Here is an 18368-nt window from a genome sequence, read left to right on the forward strand (position 1 = left end):
TTTTCTATTACGAAATGCCCAAATCGTCATCTCTTGTTGTTAATTTCTTTATTTTATAATGCAACATGTTTTAACCACAAGCAAAATTGGCTTAAATCTCCTTTATGTTTTCCTCTTTTTCTTGTTGACTTAAACTCTCGTTACTTCCCTCATGCTTATAACAAAAACGCATTTTTTAAATGTATTATAATGAATTATTCAAGAAAATATTCAATCTTGTCAGTTCTTTTTTACTGTGTATAAAAACTCAAATTATGTATGCAAGCCCATGATATGTTAATTGTTGTTGTTTTTGTCATTATGATTGTTTATTGTTAAAGATACAACCATGGTATATTTCCCTGATCTTGCAGAAGTTCTGCAATAAAAAAAAAAAATGGTGTCAGTGCACCAGCGACAGGTGCACCAACACCTCATAACATCAGTAACTCGACAGCCCTACCTAAAACGGTTTTCCTCAGTGTTTGTAATGTCTGCACAAAGGAGACGTCGTGCAGCTGCTTGAAGATCTCGCCTTTGGAGAAAATGTTTGATTTTCAGGTGAACAGGTGGAGTGATGGAGGGTCTCGTAAGGGCCGGTGGAGTGATGGAGGGTCTCGTAAGGGCCGGTGGAGTGATGGAGGGTCTCGTGAGGGCCGGTGGAGTGATGGAGGGTCTCGTAAGGGCCGTTGGAGTGGTGGAGGGTCTCGTGAGGGCCGGTGGAGTGATGGAGGGTCTCGTGAGGGCCGGTGGAGTGATGGAGGGTCTCATGAGGGCCGGTGGAGTGATGGAGGGTCTCGTGAGGGCCGGTGGAGTGATGGAGGGTCTCGTAAGGGCCGTTGGAGTGATGGAGGGTCTCATGAGGGCCGGTGGAGTGATGGAGGGTCTCATGAGGGCAGGTGGAGTGATGGAGGGTCTCGTAAGGGCCGGTGGAGTGATGGAGGGTCTCATGAGGGCAGGTGGAGTGATGGAGGGTCTCATGAGGGCCGGTGGAGTGATGGAGGGTCTCATGAGGGCAGGTGGAGTGATGGAGGGTCTCGTGAGGGCCGGTGGAGTGATGGAGGGTCATTTTAACAGCACAATGTAATTTGATCTCAGTATTAGAAGTAACAAAATTATCTTACTTTATATTTAAGCAAGATCCCTAAAATACCACTTTTTCCCCCACAAATGCCACCATCACCTTTCCTTTTAGGTCCTGCTCCACCACAAAAGCTGTGCAGCAAATGCACAGAGATCAAGAATCAGAAAAGTGCTGTAATAGCCGTTTGAAATTACAATAATTAAAATAAACTGAAACCTAATATTTATATAGATTTTGTTATTCATTTCTGTAGTATACTCACTCAAAGCCTTTCATGGCAGCATTCAGCTTCATGAGCCACTCTCCACCGGATAAACACATATCTGTCCCTGTAACATCCAGACAAGATTCACGTTACCTCTGATATTTATGAGCTCAATACTACATTTACATGTTGAGGTTGATGCTGATGTGTTAACTCACTTGTTATCCAACATAAATGTTCAATTTATCAATGTTGTGACTCAACTCTGTGATGTTCGATTATGACGTTCCTCTCCTGTGGCCTCCTGGGATAGAAAAGCATCCATCGATGGGTACTTCAGAATCTGGGCAGAGGCAGTTGGTCATCCGGGAACTTTTTGCCTACTCTTTATGAATACTGATGTTTCGACATACTACTCTTTTCACGTACGGTTTTCTCCTACTATATAGTAGGCAAAGTATAGGCATATCCAAACGCACTATAATTAGTCTGAATCTCGCGAGAATTAGTATTTCACCCAGGTAATTCTCGCCTACTCCTATGAATACTAAGAATGTGTACATACTTATTCGCTCGCCTATTGGGTTGGTCATTCAATTTTATCATTCAAAACACCGATTCCTTCATGAATCGCCATTGCTTGGAGATGTGCAACAGTTCTGATGTGGCTTTGTTTGAAACTATTTTCAATATTTTTTTATTCATATGCATCAGTCAGGAGAAAAAAAATTGAAGAAATCTATGTCCATGCCAACTGTGTGTGTTTCTCTGGAGCAGTATTAATTTCAATTCCTTACCAGGTACAAAAAAACAAAAACATGTTGGTTTGTTAAAAATAGACGTATGCCTCATGCTTACACGTGGCACAATCCACTTTAAATATAAAGAATACTGTCCTTTAGTGTACACATTCTTAGTCCATATATGCAGTGGAAAACATGCTACATTACACACCCACAATAATCTCTGCTCCCTGTGCCTGACATATGATACCAATGTCCATGCAATTTTTGTTTGTGCAGGTCATACACTTTCTTATGCACTTAAACTTCAAATAAACATCCAGTTATGAAGATTAATAAAGAACAATACTGAAAATATTAAATAATGCAATTTTAGTCTTCATTATAATTGGTAAGTGGGTGAGTTTTGCTCAATCACTGGTTTTTAGTTTTTGCTGTTTTTACATTAAACGTGGTTCAACTCAGACTATAATAAAATTAAGAGATTTATATCTTGTATATCAAAAGTGGTGATGGGTCAGTCTAATGACATCAGATCACTTGCAAACTGACACTTAGAGCTCATTTCATTGAAGATATCAGCATAAAAAAAAAAAACAGGATTGATATAATTTAATAATTTTTTCAGAAGCCATTAACAGTCATACTAGCGAAACAAGTCGCACAGCATCATCAGCAGAGATCTGACTTCATCCTTTAAGTGTTTGTGGTATAAACAGATTATGAATCAGGATAGCCGAGCATGTCTAAAACTGCCATTTCTTTTAAACTATTATTCAATAACGGAGATGACTAAAACATCAATAATGCATCAAAAATACAGATGGCATCTTTACAGTATTTACAGTACAGTAGCCCTGCTGGAAGAAAAGCACACAGCTAAAACCATCCTAAGTTGGTTGGCCTTCTGGATGGTTAGAGGGGTTTTGGCCACTTTTTTTTAGCTGGTCAAGCAATGATCAAAATATTTTTTTCTCATTAAATAAGTGCAGGGCATTATTTAAGGTTTCCAGTGTTATATGTACCTCTTTATGGTGGATTTAAAAGTCCTCTTTATTGGCCAAATATAAGGCATTTACTATTAACCCTTCAAAATACACATTTTAACAATTTAAAAGAAAAGTAAAAAGTATAGCGGCCTCAGGCGCATCTTAGATCTCAGGCATCAAAACGCAAACTTTGAAACAAATCCTCACAAGTGTGCCCAGGTGATTGGTTTTTCTCAGTGAATCTGAAAGATGCATATTTTCATTACCATTCGGACTGTCTCGAGTGAAAGTCAAATTTTAAATTGAAGCCTTGCCAACAGAAAGAAAGCCTATTAACAAAGACTACATCATTTTATAGTTAAATGGCCCCGAGATTACAAATAGGTGCAATATACTGTACCCAATTTTACAAAAACCACACTGTAAAAAAATGCTCTGCATCAAAAAGGGCAAAGTCCAGTAGTTCTCTTATGCCTAGTTCACACTACACAACTTTAAACGTCGGCAGATTGCTGTGCTATTTAGACTACATAACTTGCTCTGGAGTGTTGAAGTCATTGTGTTCACACTATGTGACACTACGTAAATGACCTGCAACAGGGGGTTACACACACTACACAAGCTGACAACAACTGTCACCCAACGACTCTATCCGGTCCCGAAACCACATTTTGTCATGAAAACATGCGCAAGAAGTGGAATGGGAAAATGCCATTCCAATGGCGCATTGTCTATTTGAAAATAGACGGCAGGACAAAATTGGCAAAAAAAAAAAAAATCATATGTAGTTTGCGCAATGATCTGTTTAGGACCCCAAGGAAAAAAAAAAAAAAAAAAGTAATATGGGTGAAAGGATGGATAAGCACACATGGGCAGCAGGGATTGTCTGTCAGAGAGAGTTGGAGGTGAGTAAAACATTAATGAAAAAGCAGCTGCCTGTTGTGGTTTGGCAACGATGGTTACAAATACAAAAGGCTTTTGTAATGTCATAAGGCGATCATTGGCTGTTGCTTGCAAATCGGGCTTAAAATCCTGTAGTGTGAACTAGCCATTAGAGTTTCAACAGCATCAACAGACTGAGGAACCGCAGCACTCCTACAGCCTTGTCCCATCTACACTCAAACCGCACCCACTAGTCATCTTTGTTGATGGCCCTAAACGATCATGAGTGGAAATGACCCTGACGACAGAGCAAGGGCTACCGTCCTCTTCACTGTTTTTGCCATTCCTGTACACAAGGCCACACACTCCCTCTTTTTGCTTTTAAGTTTTTTCCCACTCCGTCTCTGAATACATAGATCCAGCCCCAGTGTTCTTCACTCCATCAGTCACATCCAAAAAATACATACATGGAGTCTTTAGATACATTTTTAGACACGCTAAATACTGCAAGTCTTTTAAAACTGTTAAACCATTACATCAGTTTTAACCTACATTTTTGGTTTGACAAAAAAAGAAAGTAATTGAAAAGCCTTACACTGAAGTACACTTTTGCTGCCAAGCTCATGTAGAAAAGGTGTTTTAAAAATAATTATAACAATAGAATTTTTTTTTAAAAAACCAGAGGAATGTTTTACTAAACAGATTTATTTGGTGAAAAGTCAGTCCTCAAGTATGACACGCAAAATCAATCTCAGAGGACTCTTTTCGATAGTTAAACCAGCACAGGTGGTTGGGCAACACTTCAGTCTGGCAGGACATTTGGCCATCATTGATCCGGTGGTGGGCAAAAGAAAGGTCCATTACAAGTACCAGGTGCCACTGCATGGATACAAATATTTAGCTTTAGTCAGTGCATTTAGCATCATTCAATTTCAGAAACAGCACAAAACTCAAAGCATGAACAGGTTTTACTTGGAGCAAGTTGTATTCCAAGTATTATGAATCTTTATTTTATAAAGCACAATCTTGAAATGGTGCTATGGGCTAAATTCAGGTACTTGATAAATGTTTGTCTTAACTATTTTATCATTCTCAATGCCAGTCCAACGTAGAAACAAGCGCAGATTCGAGCGCAGAAATTTAACATTAGTACGCTGCCAATCAGATCGTACAAATGATCGTAGGTTGATTAATGTGGCGGCTGAAAACAATCGTCATTTGAATATCACTGCCCTAAAAACTCATGGTTTTGAAGCCTCATCTCTAGAGTTTACGCCACAGAGAAATGTAACCTGGCCAAAAAGAGGAAGTTATGTTGAAAGAGAAATTGGTCTTACTGCAAAAAAATATGTTAACCTCATTTGCAAACATTTAACTTAATTTATATGTATTGCAATTAAATGCAGGCAAATAAAACTAAACCTATATCAACAAACACTATAGCCTAGCTAATTTACCCCTCACTCCACGACAAATCTTTTAAATTCAGCGGTATTCAAAACAAGAAAAATAAGTTCACTGTATATTGAACTAGGCTATAAAATAAACAAATTAGGCTATGGCGGCATTCATAAAAAATATATAATAATAATAATAATAATAATAATAAATACCACATTGTCGTCCACATAGACGAATGCTGCAGCATTTCTCATCGTTCGGACAGTCACGGTCATAGGAACATGACTGGGTACACACTCCTGGTTCGAAGACTTTGCTTGGACACACTCCTGGCTTTGGTTTATCTGCGTTTGCATAACATTATAGATCAATGAATGCCTCACTGCATTTAAAAGAAAGAAAAGCTGAACCACACACTAACACATACCTATGTATGGAGCCCTACACTGACGTCCACATCGATTGCTGCAGCATTTCTCAGTGTTCGGACAGTCACTGTCATCGACACACGAATCCTTACACACTCCTCCGAGGGTTTTGACTGGACACACTCCTGGCTTTGCTATTCGGAAAAAAAAGAAAAAGATGGGGAAACCAGATCACTGATTGCTGAATGTCTCATTCAATCCATGCTCTACTGATGCCCCCCCATACCTGTATATGGAGCTGTACACCGATGTCCACATCCAGTGCTGCAGCATTTCTCATCTTTCGGACAATCACCGTCATCGGAACACGCCTCAAAACATGGTCTATCTACTCCAGGGTTTGTGTTTGGACACACTCCGGGCTTTGGTTTCGCTGTCATATCAGTGAATGCTGAATTACACACTGCACATACATATGCCTTCAGATGCCCTAAAGGGGCAAGGTGGAAAAATATGGGATGGCAAAAAAAAAAAAAAAATTTTTGCATTCTCTCGCTATTTGTTGCGAGTTTGGACAAACAGGGTTTCAGACAGCTTCATACATTAACAGGAAGGATTCCATTGAGCTTCAATCTAATTCTTCAAAATGAGCCTTATAAATCTCTATGAGCAGGTGACAGAGACAAGTCTGAATGGTCTATTCTGATTTTTCACTTTGTAGACGGTCCCTTCCGACTGGTCTCTCAGCTGCCTGCTCATAGAGATCAATTGATTATAAAGCTCATTTAAGGAAAATTAGGGTTGTAGCTCGTTTTTCTACGTTACTATGATTGGAACGAGGTGACATTTGAGTTAACGTTTAGCTCATGAGTTAGTGAAGTTCAAATCTGTGAATATATTGCCAATTTTAATGAATAATGGAACCGCTTCAATGTACGGAGCCATCTGAAACATTGCCAGCAGGACATTTAAATAGGAAGTGTTTTTGTTAAACCACCATGTCCCTTTAGGGGCTCTATATAAAGCTGACCCACACACACACCACACACACTAGTATGATACAATATAATACCTTTATATGGAGCTGTACACTGATGTCCACATCCATTGCTGCAGCATTTCTCATCATTCGGACAGTCACTGTCATGGGAACACGACTCGACACACGCTCCTACTACCACTCCTCCAAAGGTTTTATTTGGACACACTCCTGGCTTTGGTTCCACTGTCATGTGTTTTTATAACAGCATATCACTAACTGAAGGACTTTGAATTTATTATTTATATATATATATATATATATATATATATATATATATATAAAACCTGACCCACACATTAATATAATAAAAAGGATTGTCAAAGTCATTTTGAAAATGCAATGAACCAAATATTTTAAAAAAAGCTGGGATTTCTGACATCACAGGCTACCTTGCATATAATTAACAGCAAAACTATCAGGGGATCCCAAGAAGCCAGGTTATACAGGTATTGTTAAAAAAAGTAAAAAAATAAATAATTTGCAATACGGCCGGTGCGTGATGTATATTATGATGTTATGATGAACTATATGGCCTTCTCCACTGCCATAAGTTGTTCAAAGATTTTCTGAAGATTGTAAGGCAGCTACCCGACTCTGATGCAAACGGGAACATGGTCAAAAACATTAGCAAAACATTATTAACCGCTTGAAGTCAAGCAAAAGGCTAATTATTAATAACCGTTAGCGTCCCGACACCATTGTGCAGTGCAGTGTTTACCTAAAGTTGAGCGAGTGGATCTGAGGCGGAGCTGGTGTGAGCAAGAGCCTAGAGATGTACGGCTCTGGTGTGAGCGAGTGGAGGCGAGGCTAATTTGCATATTCAAGGGTCCATTTGTTGTCTTTGTAATGAGTGAAACTGCCTCCTTGTCATTTCTGACTTATAACAAACAAACAAAAAACAATGTCTAAAAGCTGCCATTTGACAAGGTGTACAGCGAACAAGATAAAAACTGAAATAAGTTTACCCCCAAAACAAGTGTTTAGGACAAAAGTGAACAGACAATCGAAACCTAGCGCAAGGCATCATATTACTCTGAGAATTACATCCACTGGAGGGGAATGTAACCGGCAACAGGATAGCTTGGCTACATAAATATAATTTATAAAACTGACATTTGGATATTTGACTTACCAGTGACAATTTTTACTGCACACGTAGTGTACTTAGTGCATACTGAGTGTCAGGATCCCACAATTTACCCATTCTTTCCAGCCTGTATCCACTTTTGTCATTAAACGCTCGTTTTTTGGGGTCGACACTCGACAGCTTATAAAAAACTTTAGCTTGTTTGCTGTACACCTTGTCAAATAGCAGCTTTTAGACATAGTGGTGCGTCAAGTTCAAGGGTTACGCTTTTGGCGCAAGTCGACTTGCGTACGGCCGTCTGCCGGAAGCTAGTTATTTTAGTCGATAAAGTTAAATATGGATGTTTCGTGTCGAGGACTTTTATCATGGGTGGATGCACTTTGATGGACCTCAAAATATATACTCATTGACTCCATTATAAAGCTTGGAAGAGCCAGGAATTTTTTTATAGGTATGCCCAAGTCTGATTGTAGCCTATTTGTCTGAAAAAATAATGTCATACACCTAGGATGGCTTCATTGTGAGTAAATCATGGGCTAATTTTCATTTTCAGGTGAAGTAACCCTTTAATGACCTTCATTCATAAGAGATACCATTAAACAAGGATTTAAAATACTTTAAGTTGTTTCTACATTAATTTGGAAACTGTGTAATTACTACATTAATTAATAAAAAACTTCAATGTTTTTTAATCATGATTAAAATTACAGATTTTTTGTTGTTGCAATTAATTATTAAACAGCACTAAATAAAATATAAATACCTGCATATGGAGCCATACAGTGACGTCCACATCCAATGCTGCAGCATTTCTTGTCGTTCGGACAGTCACCGTCATTCACACATGCCTTGACACACTTTCCTAAAAAACCTATGTCAATGTTTTTGCTTGGACACACTCCAGGCTTTGGTTTCTCTGTCATGGGTTTAAATAACAGCATATCAGTGAATGTTGAATGACTATGCATTGATTTAAAAAAAAAAAAAAAAAGCTGATCCACACTATAATAAAATATAATTACCTTTATATGGAGCTGTACACGCATGTCCACATCCATTACTGCAGCATTTCTCATCGTTCGGACAGTCACTGTCATGGGAACACGACTCAACACATCTGCCACTGCTACTTCAAGGGTTGTTTTTGGACACACTCCAGGCTTTGGTTTCCCTGTGATGCGTTTAAATAACAGCATATCAGTGAATGTTGAATGACTATGCATTGATTTAAAAAAAAAAAAAAGCTGATCCACACTATAATAAAATATAATTACCTTTATATGGAGCTGTACAAGCATGTCCACATCCATTACTGCAGCATTTCGCATCCCCCGGACAGTCATCGTCACCAGAACAAAATTCAGCACACAATCCTATCATTCCCTCTGTGCTTGGACACACTCCTGGCTTTACTGTATTTCAAACACATGACAAACCATAATTACTGAACGCTGAATGTCTCCTTCACCATTAAATAATTCTTTACCATGAAAAGATTCAGTCTGTCTCCTTCAAAGTTTCACATTTAATTTAATGCGTCACTTGCAGTTTCCTTGTAATTACTCAACAGCAACATTTTTTTCAGTTTCTTTTGGAGGACCTCTGACATCCACTATTTAATGAAATTTGTTGAATGCAGGGAGTACACAATCAAATCAGTTCCACAATCAAATCATTGCATTTGTGTCCTTTAGAGCAGTCTTAATCAGAAACAGAAACGCAACTCAGTTTCACCAGGCACCAACCGGCCACTATACAGAAGATGATTCAAGAGGATCATCGGGGAGACCGAGAGTGCTGAAATAGCTTTTTCCACTAGTAAGTCGGGGGTTTCGCAATGTGTGTATCAAACTGAAGTATAACAGCCACACATTTATCTGCATCAAGTCAAATTAGTTTAGAAATCTACCATTTATCCCTAATTCGTTACAAAGTGCCATTACAACACAGAACCTATACCACTACTGCATTGTAATGCTAATATAAAACATGGATGGCGATTCATATTTTGTGGCATAATTATGTTGAACTGAGTTACATTAAGCATTAATACACAAAGAAAATAGTAACGCATTTGTAGGAAAACAGACAGAACCCATTAAACTCATGCAATCAGACTTTAACAAAAGTGGCTTGTAAGGTAATACTTAAATATTTAAAAGTTATAATTATCCCCCATGCTTCGCACTGAACAAATGTCATTTCCATCACATGCAAATATTTTATTATTATTTAAAATTATTATGATATACATAATTTCTTAACAGTGTAAAACCTCTTCCACACATAGTTTTACCAATTTATACCTATATTGCAATTAACATAGATTTGTGGATTAAGTAAATTAATTGTCATGAGGCCCAAACACAAAGCTTACATCCACCACAACCTGAAATATAATATTGCATTGGTTAGATACATTTCAGAAAAATAACTACTTGTGTTATTACATTAAGTGGAACATTATCCCATAAACTATGCAGAATTTTTGAATGAGTGATAAGAATTTTGTACATATTTTTAAAAAAGTTATGAGGTGGTGGAAATGACTGGGTGTTGTGGAAATGACAATGAATGGACATCCATGTAGAGAAACAGAAAACATTTATTTGAAACCCATTTAACAAATCATTAGTCATTAGTCTGTTTGGTTCCATAACCAGATGAACAGTTACAGTTTTACTGTAAACAACTTTAACCACAAATAGTGAGACCTTTATCCAGTTCACCTCCGCAGCATCTTAAAAATAGATGAAAAGGCATTTAAACAAATATATATTTGAATAAATACATTAGTGTTGTACATTTCAATAAATAAAATATTCATATGTAGCCACTCAATCTAAGAATTCCACCTTGTAAGCATAAATGTCATTTCCACCTCACCTTTGTCATTTCCACCCAAGAAGGTAATGTGGTGGAAATGACGGTAATGTGGTGGAAATGACGGTGGTGGAAATGATAATCCTAGAGTATTTTGTAAAAAAATCCAAGCTAGTATTACATATTAGCTATGAATTGGTAGTTAGCATTGCATGCATACAAAATACATCTATTTGTGTTAAAAAATCAATTTATTTACAAACTCAATTATTGTTACGCCATGTTTGGAAATGACATACAATAAAAATATTTTCATTTTAAGCAAAATTTACCTTGAGTTTTCTTCTCCAAGTTGCTGAAGAAATTTAATATCTCCTCCATGTCAGACATGTGCTGTGATGTCATTGTTCATCTCCATAGAAACTACCCAAACAATCTTTCAAAAAAACTTTTTAAAGGGACATTACAGCGTTGTGGTGGAAATTACGGCAATACTGTGGGACAACTATATTTTGTATATAAAATCACATTAATAGTTGTCTGACCTTAAATACCTCAATTATGTTTTGATTATTTTACTGATACTTTATTCAGTCATATTAAAAAAAAATAGATAAATCATTTTTTTACACTTCTTTTTCATTATTGAAGGTCAGAAGTCTAAGTGTGGGACAAGCACAAAACAGCAATATTTGCATGTATAATGATGTTTAAAAAGGTGAAAAAATCATCGTAGACTACCGGTAAAAAGTTCCTAAAGTACTTTCATTGTAAATTTAACTATGAAAGTGTTAATTTTTCAAAATTAAATGTTTTTTATAAAATATGATCAAAGGACATGAAAGTGCCCGTAGTCTAAGAATTGCCCAGGTGCGTCACAACTGTTTTGAAACGTTTGCCACTAGTGGACGATCGATCACACCCATTAACCAAAGTATATATGTTTTTACCTGACCTCGGATCAGTTTGATAAGTTTGGACATTTTATTAACACATTTGTATAATAGGCTACAAATGAAGTAAATTTGTCTCTGTGGATTTGATTTGTCGATCATCGGAGTTTCTTATGCTCCAGCAAACAGAGGGACACAATAAAACAGCGACCAACGAGCAGTAAAGCCGAGCTGTCATTCATATTGAGACCTGCGATCTCACAGTGACTCTGTCTCTGCTGGAAATGCACGGAATTAGAGAGTTTTTAACGCACTTTTTGAAAACGCTTTTAGGTGCGACTCCCACCTGTCTGTAGCTTTAGAGGTGTAATCTTAAAGACCCTGATTAGCTCGTTTAGGTGTGTTCTGCTAAGGGCGCGTAATAATGACCGTAATTAGGAGATGACATTATGCTTCGGTGCGTCACAAGTTAATAATGTTTGATATAATGTATTTTCTGTTTGTTGATATTAATCAGATTAGCTCATGTTCAGTCACTGCATTATATCTGTCGTCTCCATGTAGGCTTTGCATTTTATTGCTTTCTAATTCAAAGCAGGGTGATAAAACACTGTCTGTCACATGACGTGCTATAGGCCTAGACCTTCAATCAGTTAGTCATATTCATATCAGGTTTAAAGTAGTTCAATTAGTCCAAATTGGTATTTGTAGTAGAAACACAGTAAAAACAACACTTAGGCCTACCATGTTTTTACCACAATAACATTATTTTTACTGTGATAAGTGTAGTAAAAAGACCATAAAACTTACCATGCTTTTACCTCTGTATTGGTAGTTTTAAAGTGATATTTGTTGTAAATACATATTAACCACAACACTTACCATGCTTTTAATGCCTAATAATGTAAAATCCAATATTTGTAAAGTAAATCAGTACTTTTTCCTTTAAATAGTCCTATATATTATACATAATGATATCTTCTTTTCTCTTTTTTCAGCTGAAAAGACCAAAAGGGCCTTTCGGACTCAGTCAGCCCATTATTGTTTGAGGAGAAGTAAACAGCTCTAAAGGCAAATATTTGCAATGGTATGTATGTGTTGGTTTTAACCCTAAATCACCCGAAGACTAGATGAACTAATCATTTCTCTTTCCGGCACTGACAGCATAGTCTCTATGGGACTGACAGGATGAACGAAAGACTCGGAGGACCCGGCCGAGCCGAACCCGAACTCCCGAAGACTCAAACTAATCATTTCTGTTCAAGGTGGTAGTCCAGCATCCGGAAAGCGTACCTTCTATGGGGGCATCCATTGGCTAACAAGCCATCCTCTGCTGTTAGCATTCCATTGACTCCCATTCATTTTGGCGTCACTTTGACAGCGAATAACTTTACATCTGAGGTGTTTAAAGACACTATTTGTCCATTGTTTATTTCTAAAGAAACACGACATGCATAAAAGGCTCTATTACCTTGTATATTACGTTATGGCTCCGTAGAAGCTGTTTTTGTAAAAATAGGCTAACGATTGTGTCATAACCACGCGACTCTCTGTCGCACATAGAGAAATTACCGTATGGACAGGAAGAGAAGCTTGCAGGCAATCGGGGGGACGTGGAGGCATAAAGTCCGATAAAGTCAAGGGAGAAGCCCATAGAGAAAAAGAAAAGTTGCTTCTGCTCCTAGCTCATGGACAGCTCCTACTCACAGATAGTGTCTGCAAGATTTGGAAGGGAATGATTCCGATTTCTCTTGGCACAGCTACTAGAAGACAGACGGGTTGCTCACGTCACATCTACGTCGTCAAGCTCAGTTTGAGTCTGCGCAGTACGATCAGCCATCAGGAAGTGAGTGCTTCTATTGACTTCACTTGTCTCCGTTGAAGTCTATGGGGTCGCTGTGTCCATTTCTTTTACTGTCTATGGTTTACTGTGGCGTCGAGTAATGATGCTCGTTAAATATGCCCTTGCATATTTGCATATGCCTTTTATCTAAAAGAGGAACAGAAGACGGCGCTCAAATCGTTCCTTTGTAAGAAGGACATTTTTACTGTTTTGCTGACCGGATCCGGCAAGAGTATAATCTACCAGTTAGCTCCGCTGGTAGCTAAGCGTATGGGGCTTATTGTTGTGATTGGTAGTAGTGTTATCCAATTGCGTGCAGTGAGATTTTCAAATGCATGCTTGGTGCAGCCCCTCGAGTTAGCCGATTTGCATTAGTCGATGGCAGACCATTAATCTTACAGATTTAGGTCTGGATTTCCAGGCTAGTTTTTTTCTGTATTTTTGATCAAATAAATGCAACCTTGATAAGCATATATATATATATATATATATATATTATATATATTTATATATATATATATATATATATATATATATATATATGCCCCTTTTTTACATTTGAGCCCCGGCCCCTGAGGAACTCTCTGCACGTCCCTGGTCATATGTTTGTTTTTCAATGGTTCTGCACTAACCGAAAGAAATTAAATTCTCTGTGTAATATTTTTTTCTCCCTTTTTATTTTTCGGCTTTCAGAAAAAAAGAAAAAAATCCATACAAAAACATTTGACATCAAACAGAAGTCAAAAAGGAATGGAGGAAACAGGGAATTATTAAATGTATACAGTAACAGGACTGTTTTAAGCAACACAGCTGTATATACAAAAAAGACTGCTTATTACATAAGCAGTATCAAAAGCTCCGCCCGTCCAGTTGATTGATTTTCAGAAACTGCAGATACATTTTACATTCTGTTAGAAGGGTGATGTAGTTTGAGGTGCAGCATTATATCAATATAAAATAATTATATGAGATTTTATATCCTTATGCTTATGTGTTTATGATTATTAATGTTTATTTCTCAGATAGTTGCCAAGAACTTCAGCGGTGCAAAAATACATGACACATGATTCAGTCAGTTCAAACTCGTATTGAAGCTGTCAAATAAATCAATACCAAGTACAACTGACCTGAGATCAAATTGTATCACGCAATCAAATATCTCTTTGCTCACATTTGACATTTTTGCTTCATATTTAACTAAATTATTACATTATGTACAAAACCCAAAGTGCTGACTGAGAGTAAAACAGTTTGAGTCAAACACAAATAAGGATGGCAGAGAAGATAAAAGCAGAAATCCTTTAAAAATCTATTTTTAAACAAATGTTCATTCAGGATATGGAAGAGCTGTTGACTGGAACGCGGGATTTAATAATGCAAAAAGTATAAAAAGCAATTTGGTATAAACTATGGACTCAGAATTCTCTCTGCTCTGACCACTGACTCTCTTCACTGCTGTACCTGTGAATAAAACAAAATCATCATTTATACCAACAATAACCATTCAACATCACTCCTGCTGCACATGCGTTTATAATATTGCTTCATTTAATTCAAAATAAAGTCTGAAGCTCTTATAACCTGTATGGATTATTACATTCATACATTAATGCATGTATGAATCCATTAAACTTAGTAATACCTGCAGTTTTGTGCAAATGTATGTATATAAGAATTATTTTTTTTAAATCTTAAAGCGTTAAAACTGTTATAAACACTGATTTGATTTTTTTGTGCTGATTTTCTCAGAGTTAATATTTCAATATTTAATAAACATTTTAGATTCTGGTTACAGACGTCACATCATCACACATATTCATTTGTCCTCAGATACACTACTATAGTAAGGCTCTTCTCCTCACCATTCATTTCACAGGTTCCTATTTAAACAAGGATTTAAACCGTCCACCAGTCCATTTTGAAGTAGCTCCCAATGAAGCCTCTTCACTGTCTATTCTGTAAGGAGGAATCAGAAGAGAAAATAAAGAATTGTAAATAAGTTATATTAATTAAATTGAAAAAAAAAATAATAATAAAATGTAACATTAAACTAAAATGAAATTCACATTAGTTACTGACTTTTTGTTTGCACACACACATTTCTAAAACAATATTCTAATATAGATATATATATATCTCAAATTTAAAACATGATTTAGTTTTCTATGCTTGAGTGCTGCATGGCTGCTTTTCATCGACTTTAGATCAGCTTTTAATACAATACGGCCAAATACACTTCTGCTGAAACTGGGTAACCTTGGACTGAGCAAGTCACTATGCAACTGGATATTGGACTCAACCTCTCTCAATGTGTGAAAGTAGGCGAGCACATTTCTAATACCATATCCATCAACACTGGTGCCCCTCAGGGTTGCGTGCTCAGTCCACTACCTTACACACTTTACACACATGACTGTTCTGCCTCCTTGCCCACCAATTACATCATTCAATTTGCTGACGACCGTGCTCGGCCTCATAACAAACAACGAGACAGCATACAAGGAGGAGACTGAACTACTGGCAGAGTGGTGTAAAAAGCATAACCTGCTACTTAGCATCAAAAAGACAAAAGAAATCATTGTTGACTTTCGTAAATCAAACCACCCTGGTCACTCACCCCTTAATGGGGAGGCAGGTGAGAGGGTGTACAACTTAAAATTTCTGGGTCTCACTGTGTCGGAGGATCTGTCCTGGGGCAATAACATCACTTCAGCAGACTTTTTTTACCTGAGGAAGCTGAAAAGAGCGAAACTCCCCAAGAGGCTCATGATACATTTTTACAACAGTGCAATTCAAAGTGTGCTGACTTATGGGCTGTCAGTGTGGTTTTCTAGCTGCTCTATAGCTGAACAGCAGTTGATTCAGAGGGTGGTGAAAACTGTAGGCAAAATCAATGGGACTGTCTTCCCGGAGATCTCATCTGTGTACACCTCCCGCTGTATGCGTAGGACACACAACATCATGAGAGACCAGTCCCATCCAGCACACTGCTTGTTCCGCCTGCTACCATCGGGCAGGAGGTACAGCTCTCTTCAAGCCAGAACCACCAGAATGGCCAACAGCCTCTACCCCCAGGCAGTTAGACTGAAGCTCTCTTAATACCACAAAGTGAAATTTACTCACCTCAGTGTACAGTTTGAGTTACGCATCACATCTCTGAGCTGCTTTGAGCCTCTTATAGTATTGTTTTTCAGATCAAGTTCATGTAAAAACTGCAGTGCTTTTGTGTTTGTCAAAGACTGAGTTAAAGAAGAAACATCGGTAATGCCACAGCTTTTTAGACTAGAAAGAGACAAACAAGAAGACAGAATCATAAAACAAATCATAATGAATAATTGTAAAAAAATAAAATAATATATTATATAGATATATATAGTATGAAATTGGACCTATTTAAACTGTGATAAAGCATATGATGTTCCTGACCTCAATCTCTCCAGTTTACAGTGTGAATCCTTTAGTACGTCACATAAGTGATTCACTCCTGTGTTTCTAATTTGATTCCCACTGAGGTCCAGCTCTCTCAGGTGTGATGGGTTTGATTTCAGAGCTGATGTCAGGTTGAGACACTGTTTCTCTGTAATACTGCATTCAAACAGACTGAAGGCAGAAAGTTAAATGCATCATGTTACATTATTTTTTGGACTTGTCACTTCTATCTCGTTTTATACCAAATGTGTCATATTTCAGCAAATGAAACTATTTTATAGCCACCAAGTTTCAAATGCTTCAGAGTTTAATGTTCTTTATACTGATACACATGCTGAACAATCAGTAGCCAATAGCTAATTTGCTAACATGATATTTCAATCCTTCTTTTACCGAGGAAATGCCAGAAGAAGCAGCGCTATAAAGGATGTAACTTGTGTCTGTTGTCTTAAAAAAAACTAAAGAGTAAACTTTAATCACACAGTATCTCCTTTACAGTATAATGATACTAACTCTAGTTTCTCCAGCTTGCATTGTGGGTTCATCAGTAGATCACTGAGGTTTTTCACTCCAGAGTCTCCTAGTTCATTCTCACTAAGGTTCAGCTCTCTCAGGTGTGATGGGTTTGATTTCAGAGCTGAAGTCACAGCAGAACAACCTTCATCTGTCATTTTACAGCCTCTTAACCTACATTTGGAGAAACAAGAAAAAGCATCAAAAAGTTATATTCTGTTTCATTTAAATAACAAAACTTTTTTTTTCTATGTGAATGTCACTGACCTCAATCCCTCCAATCTACAGTGTGAATCCTTCAGTGCGTGACATAAGTGATTCACTCCTGTGTTTTTTAGTTCATTACTATTGAGGTCCAGCTCTTTAAGGTAAGATGAGTTTGATTTCAGAGCTGAAGTCAGGATGAGACACTGAGTCTCTGTGATACTGCATTCATACAGACTGAAGACAAAAAGAGAAAAGACAATAGTTCAGATCCATGTTAAGTTCAAGTGTGAGTAAATACACACTGAATCTGCTCTACAGTATAATGTTACTAACAGTAGTTTTTCCAGTTTGCATTGTGGGTTCATCAGTAGATCACTGAGGTTTTTCACTCCAGAGTCCCCTAGTTTATTCCCGCTCAGGTCCAGTTCTCTCAGGTGTGATGGGTTTGATTTCAGAGCTGAAGTCACAGCAGAACAACCTTCATCTGTCATATCACAGCAGCTCAATCTAAAAGGAAACAGAGCAAAAGAGCATTAGAAAGAGAGCATAAAATAAGACAGAAGAAAACTATTTATTTAAAGTCACAAATTATTTTTAATTTATATGTTGTTTAAAATCAAGTCAAATCACCTTTATTTCTATAGTGCTTTTTATAATAAAGACTGTGTCAAAGCAGCTTACTGATAAACAAGAAAATAATAGAATCAATTATGGAATCTAAACTATGGAAACCACTCAGATTCTGCTGTAAAGCAGATCTAAAACACAATAGTGACATTATTTAGATCACGATTCTTCAATACAATTATGTAACAGTGTTAATGTTGCAGGATGTGACTCGGAAGACAACATTATCGTCATCCAGCCTAATATCATATAG

The 18368-nt window shown here is 37.3% G+C and overlaps 2 protein-coding genes across 4 annotated transcripts in view; both read right to left on the reverse strand.

Moving 5' to 3' along the window:
* Positions 1 to 1123: 1123 nt before the first annotated feature.
* Positions 1124 to 9123, reverse strand: LOC307169631 (uncharacterized protein; the record flags this gene model as incomplete). The annotated part of the gene is made up of 8 exons (XM_079890360.1): positions 1124 to 1194; positions 5496 to 5627; positions 5711 to 5845; positions 5938 to 6084; positions 6724 to 6876; positions 8544 to 8696; positions 8803 to 8911; positions 9055 to 9123. The coding sequence occupies 8 exons, from the start codon at positions 9121 to 9123 to the stop codon at positions 1124 to 1126; spliced, it is 969 nt and encodes a 322-aa protein (XP_079746486.1).
* Positions 9124 to 14012: 4889 nt separating this feature from the next.
* LOC307169755 (uncharacterized protein) overlaps positions 14013 to 18368 on the reverse strand; it is a 64098-nt gene continuing 59742 nt past the window's right edge. For all 3 annotated transcript variants that reach the window (XM_079890551.1, XM_079890553.1, XM_079890552.1), the window contains 7 exons: positions 17822 to 17995; positions 17549 to 17722; positions 17282 to 17455; positions 16766 to 16939; positions 16463 to 16621; positions 15202 to 15295; positions 14013 to 14800 (listed from right to left, as the gene is read on the reverse strand). In XM_079890551.1, the coding sequence (XP_079746677.1) occupies positions 15220 to 15295; positions 16463 to 16621; positions 16766 to 16939; positions 17282 to 17455; positions 17549 to 17722; positions 17822 to 17995 (931 nt within the window). In that variant the 3' untranslated portion in view covers positions 14013 to 14800; positions 15202 to 15219. The remainder of the gene's footprint in view (positions 14801 to 15201; positions 15296 to 16462; positions 16622 to 16765; positions 16940 to 17281; positions 17456 to 17548; positions 17723 to 17821; positions 17996 to 18368) is intronic.

Source organism: Squalius cephalus, assembly GCF_949319135.1.
Source record: "Squalius cephalus genome assembly, chromosome: 13".
Taxonomy (NCBI): Eukaryota; Metazoa; Chordata; class Actinopteri; order Cypriniformes; family Leuciscidae; genus Squalius; species Squalius cephalus.